Genomic DNA, 14,791 nt, shown 5'->3' on the forward strand with positions numbered 1-14,791 from the left:
CTATACAAAATAGTGAGAGAGCTCCTAGCTATATCAGACCCAAATAATGATCTCTTTAAAGATAACACTTCTAGGGAGGCATTGCTAAATACCATGTGAGGTAAAAACAGAGCATAAATCAGAAAGCAGTAAGTTTAGTAAGTCTTATTTGTGCCAGTTAATGCCTTTGGTATTTTAATTGTCTAGAATTTGTGAACTTTTCTTTATCACTCTTTCTGAGAATCTTGGTAAAAAGTATATTTTCAAGTGGTAGCCATATTAGTCTGCAGTAAAAAAGCAAGATTTGAGTCCAGTAGTACCTTTATTAACAACAAGATTTCCAGGGAATAAATTTTCAAGAGTCAAAGCTCTCTGTGTCAGATTTGAAGAAGGGAGTGTTGATTCTCAAAAGGTTATACCCTGGAAATCTGATTGATCTTAATGGTGCTACTGGACTTGAATACTGGTAAAAGTATAAATCTCTTTTAAGTTTCCTGTACCGCTTTGTAGAGTTTTTAGACATATTTCCTTGGATGCCCCTGCACCAGCAAATTGGTGCCTTTTTGCCAGCCACTCTATCTATTGGGTCATGAGTTTTAGTACTTTAAGGATGATTGATGATATTTGTTCTTTGATGCTTTTAAATTCTCATTACTGTTTCATTATATGGTTATTATAATGCTGCTGCTTTTAATTTTTAGTGCTATTTTTTGTTAGTAGATTTTTATTCCTGTCCGTTTTTAAACCATTTTCTGTAAGGTATTTTGGTGCTGTTTCAGAAGAAGCTTGGGATAGATGTGTTATAAATAATTATCATACATTTTGAAACCACAGCCTTCCCAAATTTGTAGCAAAATTTGCCTACATCCTGATGACATCATGTTGTGACGTTATCCCCCCCACCCATTCCATATCATTGGCTACCACTGTGGAGAGTGGGAAAATCCAAAGTGTCATGATATCAGGACAGTGCTTGCTGTACTTTAAAGCTGGGTTAGACAACTAGCCTAAGTGCTCAAAAAGCAGCATCTGCCTATGAAGCAAATAAAATGGGGGAAACAAAGGTTGTACTTGAAGATGTATTCAGAGCAAGGCAAACCCCAGCAGCACTGTCACCATCTGAAGAATATGTTTTAGGCTTTGCTGGAAGCTGTGCAGATTGTGGAAGTGATGACATGTCTTTTGCTTTCTTCTGCACTGCTGGTCCTAGTAGCACTGCCAGAGCCTTGAGTACCAAGCAAAATGATCTGGTGCTATCAACATACATGCCAGGTGGTTGCCTAGCCCTGCTTTAGAGGAGAGAACTTGACATGTGGCATTGTTAACAGTGTCAGCTCTGATTTGTCATTATGTATGGTTTTGCACTTTGATGGTTATGTATTAAAATTATTGACTTGAAGCTAAGCATTGGGTATTGGAAATGACACACTGGTCTGATGTCTGTCCAGCACAGGTGCCCTCCCCTACCCCAAACATACATGGACATACATGGGTATGTGTGATCAGGCCCTCTGCAGTTTTATGCTCTCAAACCACTTGTGGCATGTTTAAGGACAATGATAATATTGTGTTAATTTCTTGAAATTAATCATGACATGTATTTTGTCTAGATACAGTACAGACTCCTTGGAGCAGAGATGCTGGAGGGAATCAGCTGAGGACTGTGACATACACTCTTGGGCTAAAAAATCCACTCATTGGGAAATTCACAACTGTAACTGAAAAGCAGGTGCCTGGTTTACTTGCTTATGTCTACATTTGATGAGATAATAAAGTGTTCTTTGCTCAGTTTGCTAAGGCACAACTGGCCAGCACCTCAATCTCTGCCTACCATTTTCTCCATTACACTTTTGCATCTAGACTGGCAGATGGCAGGGCAGTGGGCATCCTTGGAATGACTGCATCTAGCCCAGAGGCCTGTTCACTTTGGGGGCACAAGGCTGGAGTCTGGGGCTGTGGCATCTTCTAGGGTTTCCCCTCATGCACCTGGTCCCATATGCTCTTCATTTCTGGCTCTCCCCTGGCCTCCTTTAATGGTCTCCATGGGCCTCTTTACTCCCAGGGGTTGGGCCATCCCGGCTGACAGGACTAGGGGCCTTGTTGTGGGCCTTTCCAACCTGAGTTCCAATTCCCTGAGAACTTTCAAAGGCTTGTGTGGTGGACCTGAGAAGAACAAAGCTTCTCCTCCCCCCCCTCCTTTTTCCAGCATGCTGTGGCTTTGAAGCCTGGGGGTTGGTTTGCTAGCTGCAGAGCCAGCCACGGTGTCTCCTCTCTGCTTCCCCCAATCTTGTCCTCCTCTGCGGGAGCTGCTGCCATCTCTGGCTTGTCAGACGGCTGATTTCTGAATCACACTCCTCCCAGCCACGTTGCTGGTTGCTGCACCACATCCTGCTGTGCTCTTTTGCCTCTTTGCTCCAACAGCACTTCTGTGAGCCCCTGCTGCTCTTCCCTCACCTCCCAACCATGTTGCTGTCATCCACTGTTGTGGGCTGGGACTGGAGGGGAGGCACAGGGTGATCTCCCTATTACAATGAGTATGGAGGGTTGGGGTAGAATTCAGACTGGCCTCCAGTTGCCAGCTTCTAAGAACATACTGGATACTTTTGATAAAATGGCAAGAATAGAAAGAACATACTGGATACTTTTGCTAGAATGATTAGCTTCCTGTTTAGTCTCCATACCCCTGAGCTGCAATTTGTAAACTACTCTGTAAGAAGCAAAATGTTATGTATTTTATGTTGTGGTATAACCTATGTGCCTTTTTTGCAATTGTCTGTATTTCAGCTATCCTGTATCCTTTTTTGGGGGGGGGAGGGCACTGCATTCTGTCCATGCTAGGAGTGTGCATTCAGCAATACTGAGATGAAAACATATCTGGAAAATACTTCATCGAATTTTCTGGATATTTTTTCAACTCTATATAAAGTTTGGTATTGTCTAAAGCTATCTGAAATGACCAAGCCCAAAAAATCCTAAAAATATTTGGGGCCACTGGATAGTTGGTGTTTAAAGAGATTGCCTTCCCTTTAAACACATTTGCGCTGCTTTGGAGTTCACTCATGGCATGACTTGCAAAAGGCATTTAAAGGGCCTGTGTTCCCTTTAAATGCCTTTCCCCCATCTATTGGAAATAATGGAGAATGGGAGCACTTTATTTTGGGACTGATAGAATTGGTCCAATATTTTTGAAACTTGGGGTTTTATAGGAGAGGCACCAGCAGCTATGCTGCAAATTTGGTGCCTTTACCTCAAAATAACAGCCCCCACAGAGCTCCAGATACCCCCAGATTGATTCTCCATTATACTCAAGGGGGAACCATTGTCTATAATGGTCCCCATAGCATATAATGAAGCTGGAAAATTTCTGGAATCCTGAATATTTACCGAATCTGAATACCATGCCAGTATTGAGATTCAGGAATACTGGGAAATACTGATATTTTTTGGGTTCAGTATACTGAAACCCAAAAATTAGTGGGGCTTTTTTTGCACACCCTTTGTTCATGTTTCTAAGTATTTTCTGATTTTTGTTTTTATCTATCCCTTATTCACTTGGTAATCTTTATTCCAAAGGTGGATACTGAAAGAGAGCAGAAACTGTATATTGATAATGTCATCTCTTTTTAAAATAGGTCCTACATAAACAAAGCCACAAAGGTCAGATGTATCGAGTAGATGCAGATGTGTTCACACATGATGTGCCCTACCATGATTACTTCTATACTGTGTATACTTATTGCATCACCCGTATGTCCAGTCAGACGTGCAGACTCCGGTGAGCCATTTTGTTTTGTTATATGAGAAGTCTGTGTGAAATTGCTAAGGAGCAACTGTACAGTCCAACTGACTCTCCTGCCCAAATTTCTTTGTGGCAAGAAATGCAAGAAATGTTGTTGAAATATGATGATCTGAAAAAATTCTCATTGACTCCTGTTTTCCCTGGTGATTGAATGCATTCATAAACAGGAGCTGCAGACATTTTCCCAACTGCTTGTTCAGTGGAATTCTTTAATGAATTGCTGTTGCCTGTAAGATATATAACAGGTTTTAAAATAGGATGGGCGTGCATATACATCAATCAAAGTACCCCTTACTGCATTGAGCAATTCAGAGGCTAAGTATTCCATTCATTTCCTCCTTCGACTTTCAGTGTGAGCCTACAAAGTGTCACTGTAGTAACTGTACCTTTTGCTTCCTTGTGCAGCTTGCTGCTTTGAACCAACAAAGAATGAGAAATTGCTCTCAAACTGGGTGAAAAAGCAAGATCTCTGCTCTTATGTGTTGCAGTATTGTTAGCTGTATTCTTCTTCCGCTGCAGGGTTTCTTCAGATGTGAAATATAAAAAGCAACCATGGGGGCTTGTCAAGAGCATAATAGAGAAGAATACATGGGGTGGGTTGCAAGAAAGTTTTAAGCATCTTGGTAAGTGCTGGATATTTATAGTCAAAAGTCAAAATGGTGTTTGTCTTGCTCCTTGGTGATGAATCCAAACTGTGACGCTTGATTGTACTGTCTGATTCTATGTCTAACAGCATTCTCCCATGAACTAGGCTAAGAAAAACATGAAACTTTTTGAAACACTTTAAAGGCAGTTTAATTCTGTTTATAACATTTGAGCTTAGCCTTTTTTGGAAAGGCAGGTGTTAACCAGTTAGTTCCCATTAATTGCAAGGGATCTTTTAACTATAGTATAAAAGAAATAAAATCCCATGTGAAAAGAACCAGATGCAATCCAAGTATTATTTAACTACTTTTATTTCAGCTATGCAACAATGAAAATTTTAAGGCAACAAGCGTTATTCCTTCATTTCAACTTCATTACAGATTTCTCAACCCAAGAGAATAAGTTCTCCCCTCCAAAAATCTCCACAGAACAACAAAATTTCAAATGTTAAACTTTCCACTGTTTCTCTCAATCCAAGAGGGTAATTTTTCCCAAAGCAGAACTTCTCCCCTGGCTTCTCTCAACCCAAGATGATAAATTGTTCCCAATCCAAAATTCACTACTAGTTCCCCTCGACACAGAAGGACAAATTCCCCCTCCAAACAAATCTCAATAAATTCTAACACATTTTACCTTCATGCTGACTCTTTTTGTCTCAGTGCTCTCTACAGTAAACGTAGTCCCCTGTCGAAGCACCAGTCATTTCCGACTCTGGGGTGTCGTCGCAACATGACATTTTCACAGCAGATTTTTTATGGGTTGGTTTGCCATTGCCTTCCCCAGTAATCTACACTTTACCCCCAGCAAGCTGGGTACTCATTTTACCAACCTCAGAAGGATGAAAGGCTGAGTCAACCTTGAGCTGGCTACCTGAACCCAGCTTCTGCCAGGATCAAACTCAGGTCATGAGCAGAGCTTGGACTGCAGTACTGCAGTTTACCACTCTGCACCATGGGGCTCATTGCTCTTTATGGTACCAGGTTACAATAATCTCACTAGTTTCCAAGAGCAATATTAAAATGAGTTGGCCTTCATTGGAGCAGTCTGGCTGAGAGATTTTACAGCAGCACTATTTTAGATTCACTCAGAAAAAGGGTAACCTGAAAAAGAACACAGTTAAAGTGGGGCCTTAGGTGTCTTTCTCTCCCTGAAGAATGCTACTGCCACTTTTATGCCCTTATCAGGGTATTCTGACTCTCATACCATAAATTGACATCATCTTGGCCAAGTCTGCTATACAACTAGTTGTGAATTTTGCGTTTCTCTGTTAAACCTCAGAACACCAGGAATACAGGTCTGGGTCACCTTCCCCGAAGCTTATCCCAGAACATTAGGAAGCTGCCTAACTACTAATACCTCTCAAACCATATATTAAATAAATGATGTAAGTAATCATCTGAGGATGCTGGATTTTGAACTTGGTCCAAATACGAACCTGGATCAAACCTGTGCAAATGGACTCTGTCAGGAAGCATTTTGCTTCAGTTAGATGTATAGGGAATATATTTACTATACACTAGATATTTGTCTCTGTGGATAGTGTGATCACGTAGCAAGATGATTTAAAGGTAAAGGGAGAGGATACTGTGTGACTTTTGATATTCCAGGTTATACTTTAAGAAATTAAGTTAATCCACATATCCTGTAACAGGCTTTTGTACTCATTTGACTATTTAAAACCCTTAGTACCAGACTCCTCAGCAGTCTTTTATGTCTCTCAGTTCCTAACTCTCTAGCTTAACTTGACTTGCTTTAGAGAACCTTAGTAATTTAAACCCTCAGATCCAACGTTTAATACAAATGAGATTTTCTCTCTGGAATGTGGAATGCTTTATTTTCTCTTAAAAAGCATAACAAAATATTTCACATTTCATCCATGTTTTGCCTCCCTCTCCCAAACTATTGCATTTGCTGGAACTATTGTTAACTGCTCTGACCTCTGCCTTATTCAATACCAACAATATTTCTGGGATCCGTGCCCAGAGTTACTACAAACAGAAAAAGCTTTGGCCAGGTCAGGCACAAACACCAGTGCTTGAAAGCCCCAAATCAATAGAAACTACATCAACATTTTTCAAGTAAATAGAAAGATTTCTCTACCAGGCTTGAGACATGAATTTTAGTTCTGGAGACCTCTGGCCATTTTTACATATTGACATCCATAGGTCTAAACACAGGTGTGTGCATTTGTGTATCTGTTGCACAAGCATGATGGGGAATGGCTGTTATCTTTCTGATGAAAATAATTACTGCATCACATGTCAGAAATGGAACATTTAAACTCAACAAGGTGAGAGGGGCTGTGGCTAAGTAGTATAGTATCTGCTTGGCATAAATAAGGTCCCATGTTCAAATTTCAGCATCTCCAATTACCATACCAAGCCTTTAATGGCATAACGGTTGCAAATAAAAATACACAGAATATAAAAATTTAAACATTGGAGATAAAATCAAAATGAAACCGAGCTTACAGATGCATTCATACATGGTCAGATTTAAATTTAAGGATGTCAGCCAAAAATTTTGCCACAGCCTTGCTAACCTCCCCCTCAGTATCATTCAATAAATAATAACAGGGTGGCAGAATAGACAGATCTGGGGAGAAAGAAAGCTTACATCATCTCCAGTTTAAAAAGAACAAAGAAGAAGAGATAAGGTTTAGGTAATAGATGTGGAGGAGTTCTGCAAGACCTTAGAGAGCTGCTGCCAGTCAACGTAAATCATAATGAACTAATGATGTGAATCAACATAGAGAAGAGATTGGATTTATACCCCACCTTTCGCTCAGATTCTCGGAATGGTTTACAATCTCCTTCCCTTCCTTTCCCCCCAAACATACACCCTGTGAGGTAGGTGGGGCTGAGAGAGATCTCCAGAATGGCTTTTGAGAGAACAGCTCAGAAAGAACTGTGACTGTCTGAAGGTCACCCAGCAGCTGCATGTGGAAGAGTGGGGAATCAAACCCAGTTCTCCAGTTTAGAGTCCACCGATTTTAACCACTGCACCAAACTAGCACCTTTCTGATTTAAGCTATACATTTGTCATCCATAATGGCTTCACCATTCTTCCAGTCAACCATCTGTTCTTATATGTCTGCTTGTGATAACCTAGAAATCAGAGCCATAACCAAACTGATGTAATTCTGTTCTTGTTTTCCATAATCATATGCCTAATAATAATAATAATAATAATAATAATAATAAGTTTTATTTATATCCCACCCTCCCCGCCGGGGCAGGCTCAGAGCGGCTAACAAGAGATGGTGTGTACCATGATTATAATACAATTCATATGATAAAATATAGTTAATAAATACAGTTAAAACAGTTACATAAAATTAGTTGAACTGTCTGCACACAAAATGGATGCCTTACTGCTGAACCATGACTTCTCCCATAATCAAACTTTTATTGTGAATAAATTCAGTTTCTTAGCCAGGCTGTTCTTTTCTTTGGCATTTTAAAATCATAAGAACAAATCATGGCTTAATGTTACATGAAGGAGGCCTTGAAGATTCCTTGGGCTCCTACTCTTGCTCCTAATCTTATCTGCAAGAACTAGATCAAAAGCAGCATTATTCATGGGAAACTGCAGTTGTAAGGCTTTCAAATCACAATTGAACTACAGATAGAAATATTGGTTTGTAAAGACAGCATAGCAACCTACATTTTGTTCTAAAACCATAAATTTTTAATTAAATTGCTGCATGATGAAACAGAAAAGAAAAAGGTGGAAATTTGTTTTTACATTTGTTTTACATTAAAATTTGTAAAACTTGTTTTAAAATTTGTTTTACAGTAAAATTTGTTTTACAGTAAAATTTGTTTTACATTAAAATTTGTTTTTACATTAAAATCATGATTATTTGAAACTTATGTTTATTTTTTGAGAACCCATAAACTTACTATCTGATATTGGTACATTAAAAAATCCATCTTGATAGTTTTACTCTTCATATGGCTTATCAAAATGCAACATTTGTTTTATCAATTTATCACATGTTTTCTGCTGTCATAGGTAACCTTTCAAAGACAGTGAAAAATACCAAGATAACATACATACATGATCAGTTTTATGAATTTATTTGGTTTAAAAGTCAAGTGGAAAAAGTAGAACAACAATAGGATTTCTGTATTACAGAATCAGAACTGTTAATGGAAGAATATGCAATGAACAAACCAATAGAGGATCCAGCAAAACTTGGTGTGCTGAGAAGGAGGAGATGGACTTTGCAGCGAAACATGGCAGAGATCCTCCCTAAACGCTCCTCCCAGTATTCTGCTGGGGATGCAGGTTTGCCTTCCCGTGCTGATAAAGGTATGTACAACAAACAGGAGTATTTGTTTTTTACTATTAACGAAATCCAAGGACTTTGATGGCTGTGTGTCTGAGATCCACATGTCATATAGCATGTCTTGTGTAGCATATAACTAGAAGATGGGATATCTTCTAGTTATATGCAGGCAATGAAATGCTCACAAACCAAGCTGGTGTGCAAAATGCATTTGCAGAGTACTTTATTGTATATTTGTGCTTCCTATTCAATGCTGAATTAAGGTTTTTAGCAGCAGATATTCCTTGACTAGATGGATTGCAGATTGTTCAGTAGCATTTGGTAGGTGAAAGAGAGTATGTTTAATGAGTTTGGGAATGTGCATTATTCCTTTGTTGTAAAATGCTTAAACTGAGCATTTACATTAATCACAGTGCAAGACCTGAAAAGCCTATGCAGAAGATTCTGGGTCAGGCAGAAGTATGCAAAAGCAGTTTTGTTCAGTTTTGTTCATTTTAAGTTTTTGTTCATAGTAACTTGTGCACACTGCTAGATGAATTTGATCACTTTTGCAGCTCCGTTCTCTTTTCTGGGGGTGCATCATGTTGTTATTCTGGAGTTAAGACTTTGTAACCTTGGCAAGCTTTCCCAGACTTATGGATGTTTTTCTTAATTTTGGGGCCATTGAAGTTCTTTTTGATGCAGAATTGCCCTTTCAGTATGCTAGTGACACCAGATTGATTGGGAATCACATATGGCCATGTGCTGGCTGCTTTAGAAGACTACTGAATATTTTAGAAGAACATATGGCACAATTTAGTGTACCAGGAAATATATAAACTAAGTGAAGCAACTTAAATGAGTAAGTGCTGAATTGATAAAGTGTCACTTTTCTCCCTTGAGTGCCTCACAGATGGCTTAGTACCGGTTTATGCCAATAATTATTTCAGTAGTTTAAAAAAGTTATTTCTGAGAATCACCCACTCACTAGTGCTCCAACTTTCCAGGTGAGTGTGCGTGTCTCAGTGCATGCTGCAACCATGATGTATACTTCTCAGCCAGAACAGGAAATCTGAATGTTAGAAACAGTTTTAGATCAGGTAATCAAAGCAATCATAGATTAAGTGATGACTGTGACAAGCAGTGCTTCTTCAGTTTGAGGGGACATGTTTACATGTATGTATCCTGTTTGGATCCCTGATCCCAGCTGGTCATGCGAGGGCCAGCTATTTGGCTAGTGGGAAGGAAAAAAAATTGTTAATACAATATAGTCTGTTGACCTTGGGGTAGGTTGTACCCCTGTCCTTCTGCTCCAGTGAGCAAAGTTTGAAACCTTTCTCCACCTTAAGCGTCTCCCCCCTCCAATGGAACAGCCATTTAAGTTGGAGGAATGCTTCTTGGAGGAGTGATTAGATCTAACCCTGTGCATACTGGGACCAAGAAACAGGAATGAGTAGAAGAATCCCCAACATGAGATGGATTGATTCAGTCAAGGAAGCCACAGCCTTCAGTTTGCAGGACTGGAGCAAGGCTGTTAAGAAAAGGATGTTTGGAGGTGGTTATTAATTTGCCATACATCAGAAGTGCCTTGATGGCATGTCACACATGCACACAGAACAGACATTCAGAGCAGTCCTTCTGCATGCTAAGAATGTGCTTCATACCTCAGTTTGAGCCAGTTTGGTGTAGTGGTTAAGTGTGTGGACTCTTATCTGGGAGAACCGGGTTTGATTCCCCACTCCTCCACTTGCACCTGCTGGCATGGCCTTGGGTCAGCCATAGCTCTGGCAGAGGTTGTCCTTGAAAGGGCAGCTGCTGTCAGAGGCCTCTCAGCCCCACCCACCTCACAGGGTGTCTGTTGTGGGGGAGGAAGATAAAGGAGATTGTGAGCCGCTCTGAGACTCGAGTGGAGGGCGGGATATAAATCCAATATCATCATCTTCTTCTCATCTTGTCATTAGAATGGCAGCCAGATGGTTAGTCCTAATGTTAAGGTTACATTGGCCCTATGAATTTGCCTTGTTTTGTGAAATTCTGATCTATTGTCAATCTAAAGAATTTGTGACTTCAGTTTTCCATATCTGATGTGCGCTTTTCTGAGTGACCAATCACATCGGAATGCACTGAGGTGTCCCTTTGGGACTATTGGATGGTCCTGTCATATCACTCTCCTATCTCAGTGTTTCCTGTGCTTCTGACAGACTGCCTTCAGCTATCACAAACAAACAACAGTTTGTTCATTACATGAATATATATGAATATGAAATATATGAGCTTGTGCTCATCCTCTGTTTCTGGGTTTAGGATGTCTTTATCGTATTGAGTGATTTAAATATATATATATATATAAATCAATCAATCAATCTGGGACTGCTTTAGAGGAATCAGAGTAGCCTTGTTATGCAAATTACCCATCAAATCCTGCACATGTAGTTGCAGTAAATTTTCAGAACTAGCTCAGTTCCATTTTTGAAAAGGAAACACAACTTGTGTACTGAAGTGAAATTAATCAGATTTAGGAAAAGGAATACATAACTTTGCTTCTCTTGTCCAACAGGACCCCAAAAGGATGCTAAAAATAAGACCATCACCATCATAGTGATCATGAGCATCTTGTAAGTACTTGCTGGATACTTCATGTTACTTTTTCAGTACAGAACACTGGTGAAAATTAAATGCAGTAGCATTTGGAACTGTGGAAAAATTTAAGGGATTAATGGATTTGGCTTTAGAGGAACCCTCTTCCAAAGCGATGATCTTTTAAACTAATAAAGTACCCCCCTCTCATGACTTCTACCTTCCCAGACCTGGGATCCACAGAGCTGGAAGTAAAGAAGATGACATGTAACAGGAAGAAGGGGAACCAGAGCTCGACCTCACTGGTGTAAATCCCATCACAGTGAACATCAGACCAAAAGAACTGGGGACAGAAAGTTCTTATTCAAACATCACTTGGAAAGTTCTTATTCAAACATCCAGGAGATGTAGTGATGAATCCTAATCCAGCACTTTCATACTGGATTTTTGCTTTGGAGTTCTTTTGTTAGGAGCATAGAAACTTTTAGATCACCAACATGATGTCCTGGAGTTGAGTTCAAATCTAACTCTGCCCCCTACCTGACTTGGGGCTTACCCCAGTGTCCTGCTCTGTGCTTGCCAATATTTACTAGCAGCATGAGGGCAGTTGGTATGCACAATCCTCTGCTCCTTTTTGTTTTTGGTGGACACTGGACATCATTCTGACTCCCAGTCTACTTCTGCAAGGGTGGGATATTTCTATCAAAGAATTAGAACTTTATAGGGTTACCAGCCTCAAGATGGTGCCTAGAGTTCTCCTTGAATTATAACTAATCTCCAGACAACTGATCTCTCTCTCCCCCCACCCCCAGCTTTGGTCCCCAGTGAAACTGCCTCAACAGGGATGGTATTAGCCATGGGGCAAGAACCCTGGCTTCTGTGTTGAGTGGACTCTGTACCATCAACCTGCACTGTTTGGGAGCCACCCCCTCACCTCCAACCTCCTGCAGTGAGCAAAAATACTGAGAGGCTTATAGGGACTGCCCCCCTGGGGTCACTATTTGACTGTTACAACTGGCAACAGCAATGAGCTGGGCAGGGGTCATGGGGATCCTCTTCCCCTCCCAGTGATTCTGGGGCTCCAGATTCACTAAGACCATCTCTACATCTGACACCCTGATTTGCTAACACAGGGAATTAGTGGCTCATACAGTGTACTGTACTTGCAATAGAATATCTCCAAAGCAATCATTAGTATAACTTTAGTGTATGAGTTTGAGATGCAATTGGACTAAGCATTTTTGATGGATAACAAGTTTGTGCTGTTGCTAAGACAGACTTCTTGCATTTACATGTGGCTAAGAAATCAATCGCTTATTTTGACTCTATGGAGCTAGCTACGCTACACCATAACTTTCAGACTGAACTATTAAAATGCACTGTAAGTGGCAGGAGGGGCTGTGGCTTAAAGCTTTAATGGGTACAGAATATAATGAAGGAATCAGCGGCTCAGCAGATATAACTCCAGTGCTGCTTCAACTATGCAGGTTACTTATTTGCTCCCAGGCTGTATTCAAACTTTTGTCTACCACCTTTAAAGTCTTTCATGGCCTAGGGTCCCCATACCTATCAAACTTAATCTCCCTGATATACTCAAATGCAACCAGTTATATTCTTCAGACAGCCTTCTTTGTGGTGTTCTCCCTTGGGATTGTCCACACAGCAACATCTGGGTCATAGGCTTTCACAGCAGTAGGTTCTGTCCTCTGGAATGGCCTACCAGACTGGGTGCAAAGGGCAACATCATTGGCATCATTTAGGAAAGCCTGCAGGAGTTTTCTTTCAGAGGCCATTGGGTGAAAGGTAAATGGGTTAGGATGATTTGGCTGCGGTTTTATGCTGCATGTTTGTTTCTAATTGGTGGTTCTGCTTTTAAGTGTCTGTGTGTGTGCCTCTAATCCTAGTTGATTTGATTTGGTTTTGATAGGAACTTGGGGGGGGGGCGGGGATTGAGTAGACTCTGTACCACCCAGCTGCACTGTTTGGGAACCACCCCCTCACCTCCAACATTGTCACCCACCTTGAATCAAAGGAGAGAAAGGATATATGAATGTTGTAAATAGACATTAATATAACTGAATCATCTTTTTTTAAATGTACCTGCAAAAGAAAAAGGGTGGGGTTTTTTGTTTTGTCAATATAATAACTTCAGTTAATCTTGCTAATATTTTCAGGAAGATAATATTCCTTCATTTCTCTAGGGCTATATTATTTCTAGCCATTGTGAAGTTACACAGAAGGAACAGAAACAATGATGAAACAACCTGTGCTTTCCCTCTTCTTTTCAGCTTGCTCTTACTGGTTTTGCTGAATGTGACATTATTCCTCAAACTATCAAAGATTGAAAATGCAGCTCAGTCATTTTATCGTGTTCACCTTCAGGAAGAAGGATCTGTAAAGTGAGTTACTTTTCTTTCCCAATTGGACTATGCCTTACCACACAGGATTAGAATAACTAAGTTTGGCCACGCAGTGTCCTAAGATTTGAAGAAAATCTGTAACAGTGGAAGCCTGTGGCTTTCTTAGTGTGGGCATTTCATATTGAAGAACTGTCTCTTTCCATATGTCCCTGTGCATCAACTATGGTCATCAGGCAGCCATCTGTTGGCTATCCCACCACTTAAGGTGACCTGTCTGGTGTCGCTGAGAGCTAGGGCTCTGTGGAATGGGCTTCTTGAAGGGGTGAAAGGGGTCCCCTCCTTGAAGATATTTAGGTGGCATCTTTTAAGGGGTGGAGAGGGAGGTATTTGGGACTTCTTGTTTTAGCTGGGGATGTTTCAAGTATTATTGTAGGTGGCCCTAACAAAGAGGAAAGGTGGGGCCATAAAAGTTTTATTAAATAAATTCTGGGGAAAGGAGATATTATGTTTGGTCCCCCCTCCTGTTTTGGAAGTACAAGATGGTGCCCCATAATCAGATGTTGCCAGAGCAGAATGAGAAGAAGCCACACCCAAGCCACAATTGTAATGGAACAAATCTGTGTCTGAACCTTGAACCTGAGAATCTGTTGTAGGGCTGTATTCCTGTTCAGAGCCTTCAGCTTGAATAAGCTATAGTGATGGTCCCTCTGGATGCCTGTTGCCTTTTGGGTTCTTCTGCATGACAACAATTCCCTGAAGTTTCCCATTATCACAGGCTGCCAGTTCTGCAAGGCAGCAAAATGGCTCCCAGATGCTGGGTTTCTCCAGTTTACTTGCCCTGTTCCTTCATAGCCATCATTTAACACACATCCCATGCCACTGGTGACCTTTATCAATATTTTTTATTAACTTCTGAATTCATTTTTTTAAAAAAGCAAGTCTCTAGCCCAGGGATCCCCAACCTTTTTGAGCCTGTGGGCACCCTTGGAATTCTGACACAGGATGGTGGGTGCAACTACAAAATGGCAGCTGCAGCAGGCAGAGCCACAGAAGAAGCTCAAGTGTGGGAAAAGGAATAATTTTAAAAATACACTGGGAAAGAAGAGCGTTAATTTAATCTGCATAGACAATCAGATCTTCGGTGTAAAATCTGAAGTA

The 14,791-nt window shown here is 40.5% G+C and overlaps 1 protein-coding gene across 2 annotated transcripts in view; it reads left to right on the forward strand.

Moving 5' to 3' along the window:
- GRAMD1C (GRAM domain containing 1C) overlaps nucleotides 1-14,791 on the forward strand; it is a 100,931-nt gene that overhangs the window by 81,196 nt on the left and 4,944 nt on the right. For both annotated transcript variants that reach the window (XM_060234639.1, XM_060234640.1), the window contains exons 11-16: nucleotides 1,590-1,708; nucleotides 3,612-3,754; nucleotides 4,298-4,401; nucleotides 8,564-8,740; nucleotides 11,254-11,311; nucleotides 13,562-13,672. In XM_060234639.1, the coding sequence (XP_060090622.1) occupies nucleotides 1,590-1,708; nucleotides 3,612-3,754; nucleotides 4,298-4,401; nucleotides 8,564-8,740; nucleotides 11,254-11,311; nucleotides 13,562-13,672 (712 nt within the window). The remainder of the gene's footprint in view (nucleotides 1-1,589; nucleotides 1,709-3,611; nucleotides 3,755-4,297; nucleotides 4,402-8,563; nucleotides 8,741-11,253; nucleotides 11,312-13,561; nucleotides 13,673-14,791) is intronic.

Source organism: Heteronotia binoei, chromosome 3, assembly GCF_032191835.1.
Source record: "Heteronotia binoei isolate CCM8104 ecotype False Entrance Well chromosome 3, APGP_CSIRO_Hbin_v1, whole genome shotgun sequence".
In the NCBI taxonomy this organism is placed as follows: domain Eukaryota; kingdom Metazoa; phylum Chordata; class Lepidosauria; order Squamata; family Gekkonidae; genus Heteronotia; species Heteronotia binoei.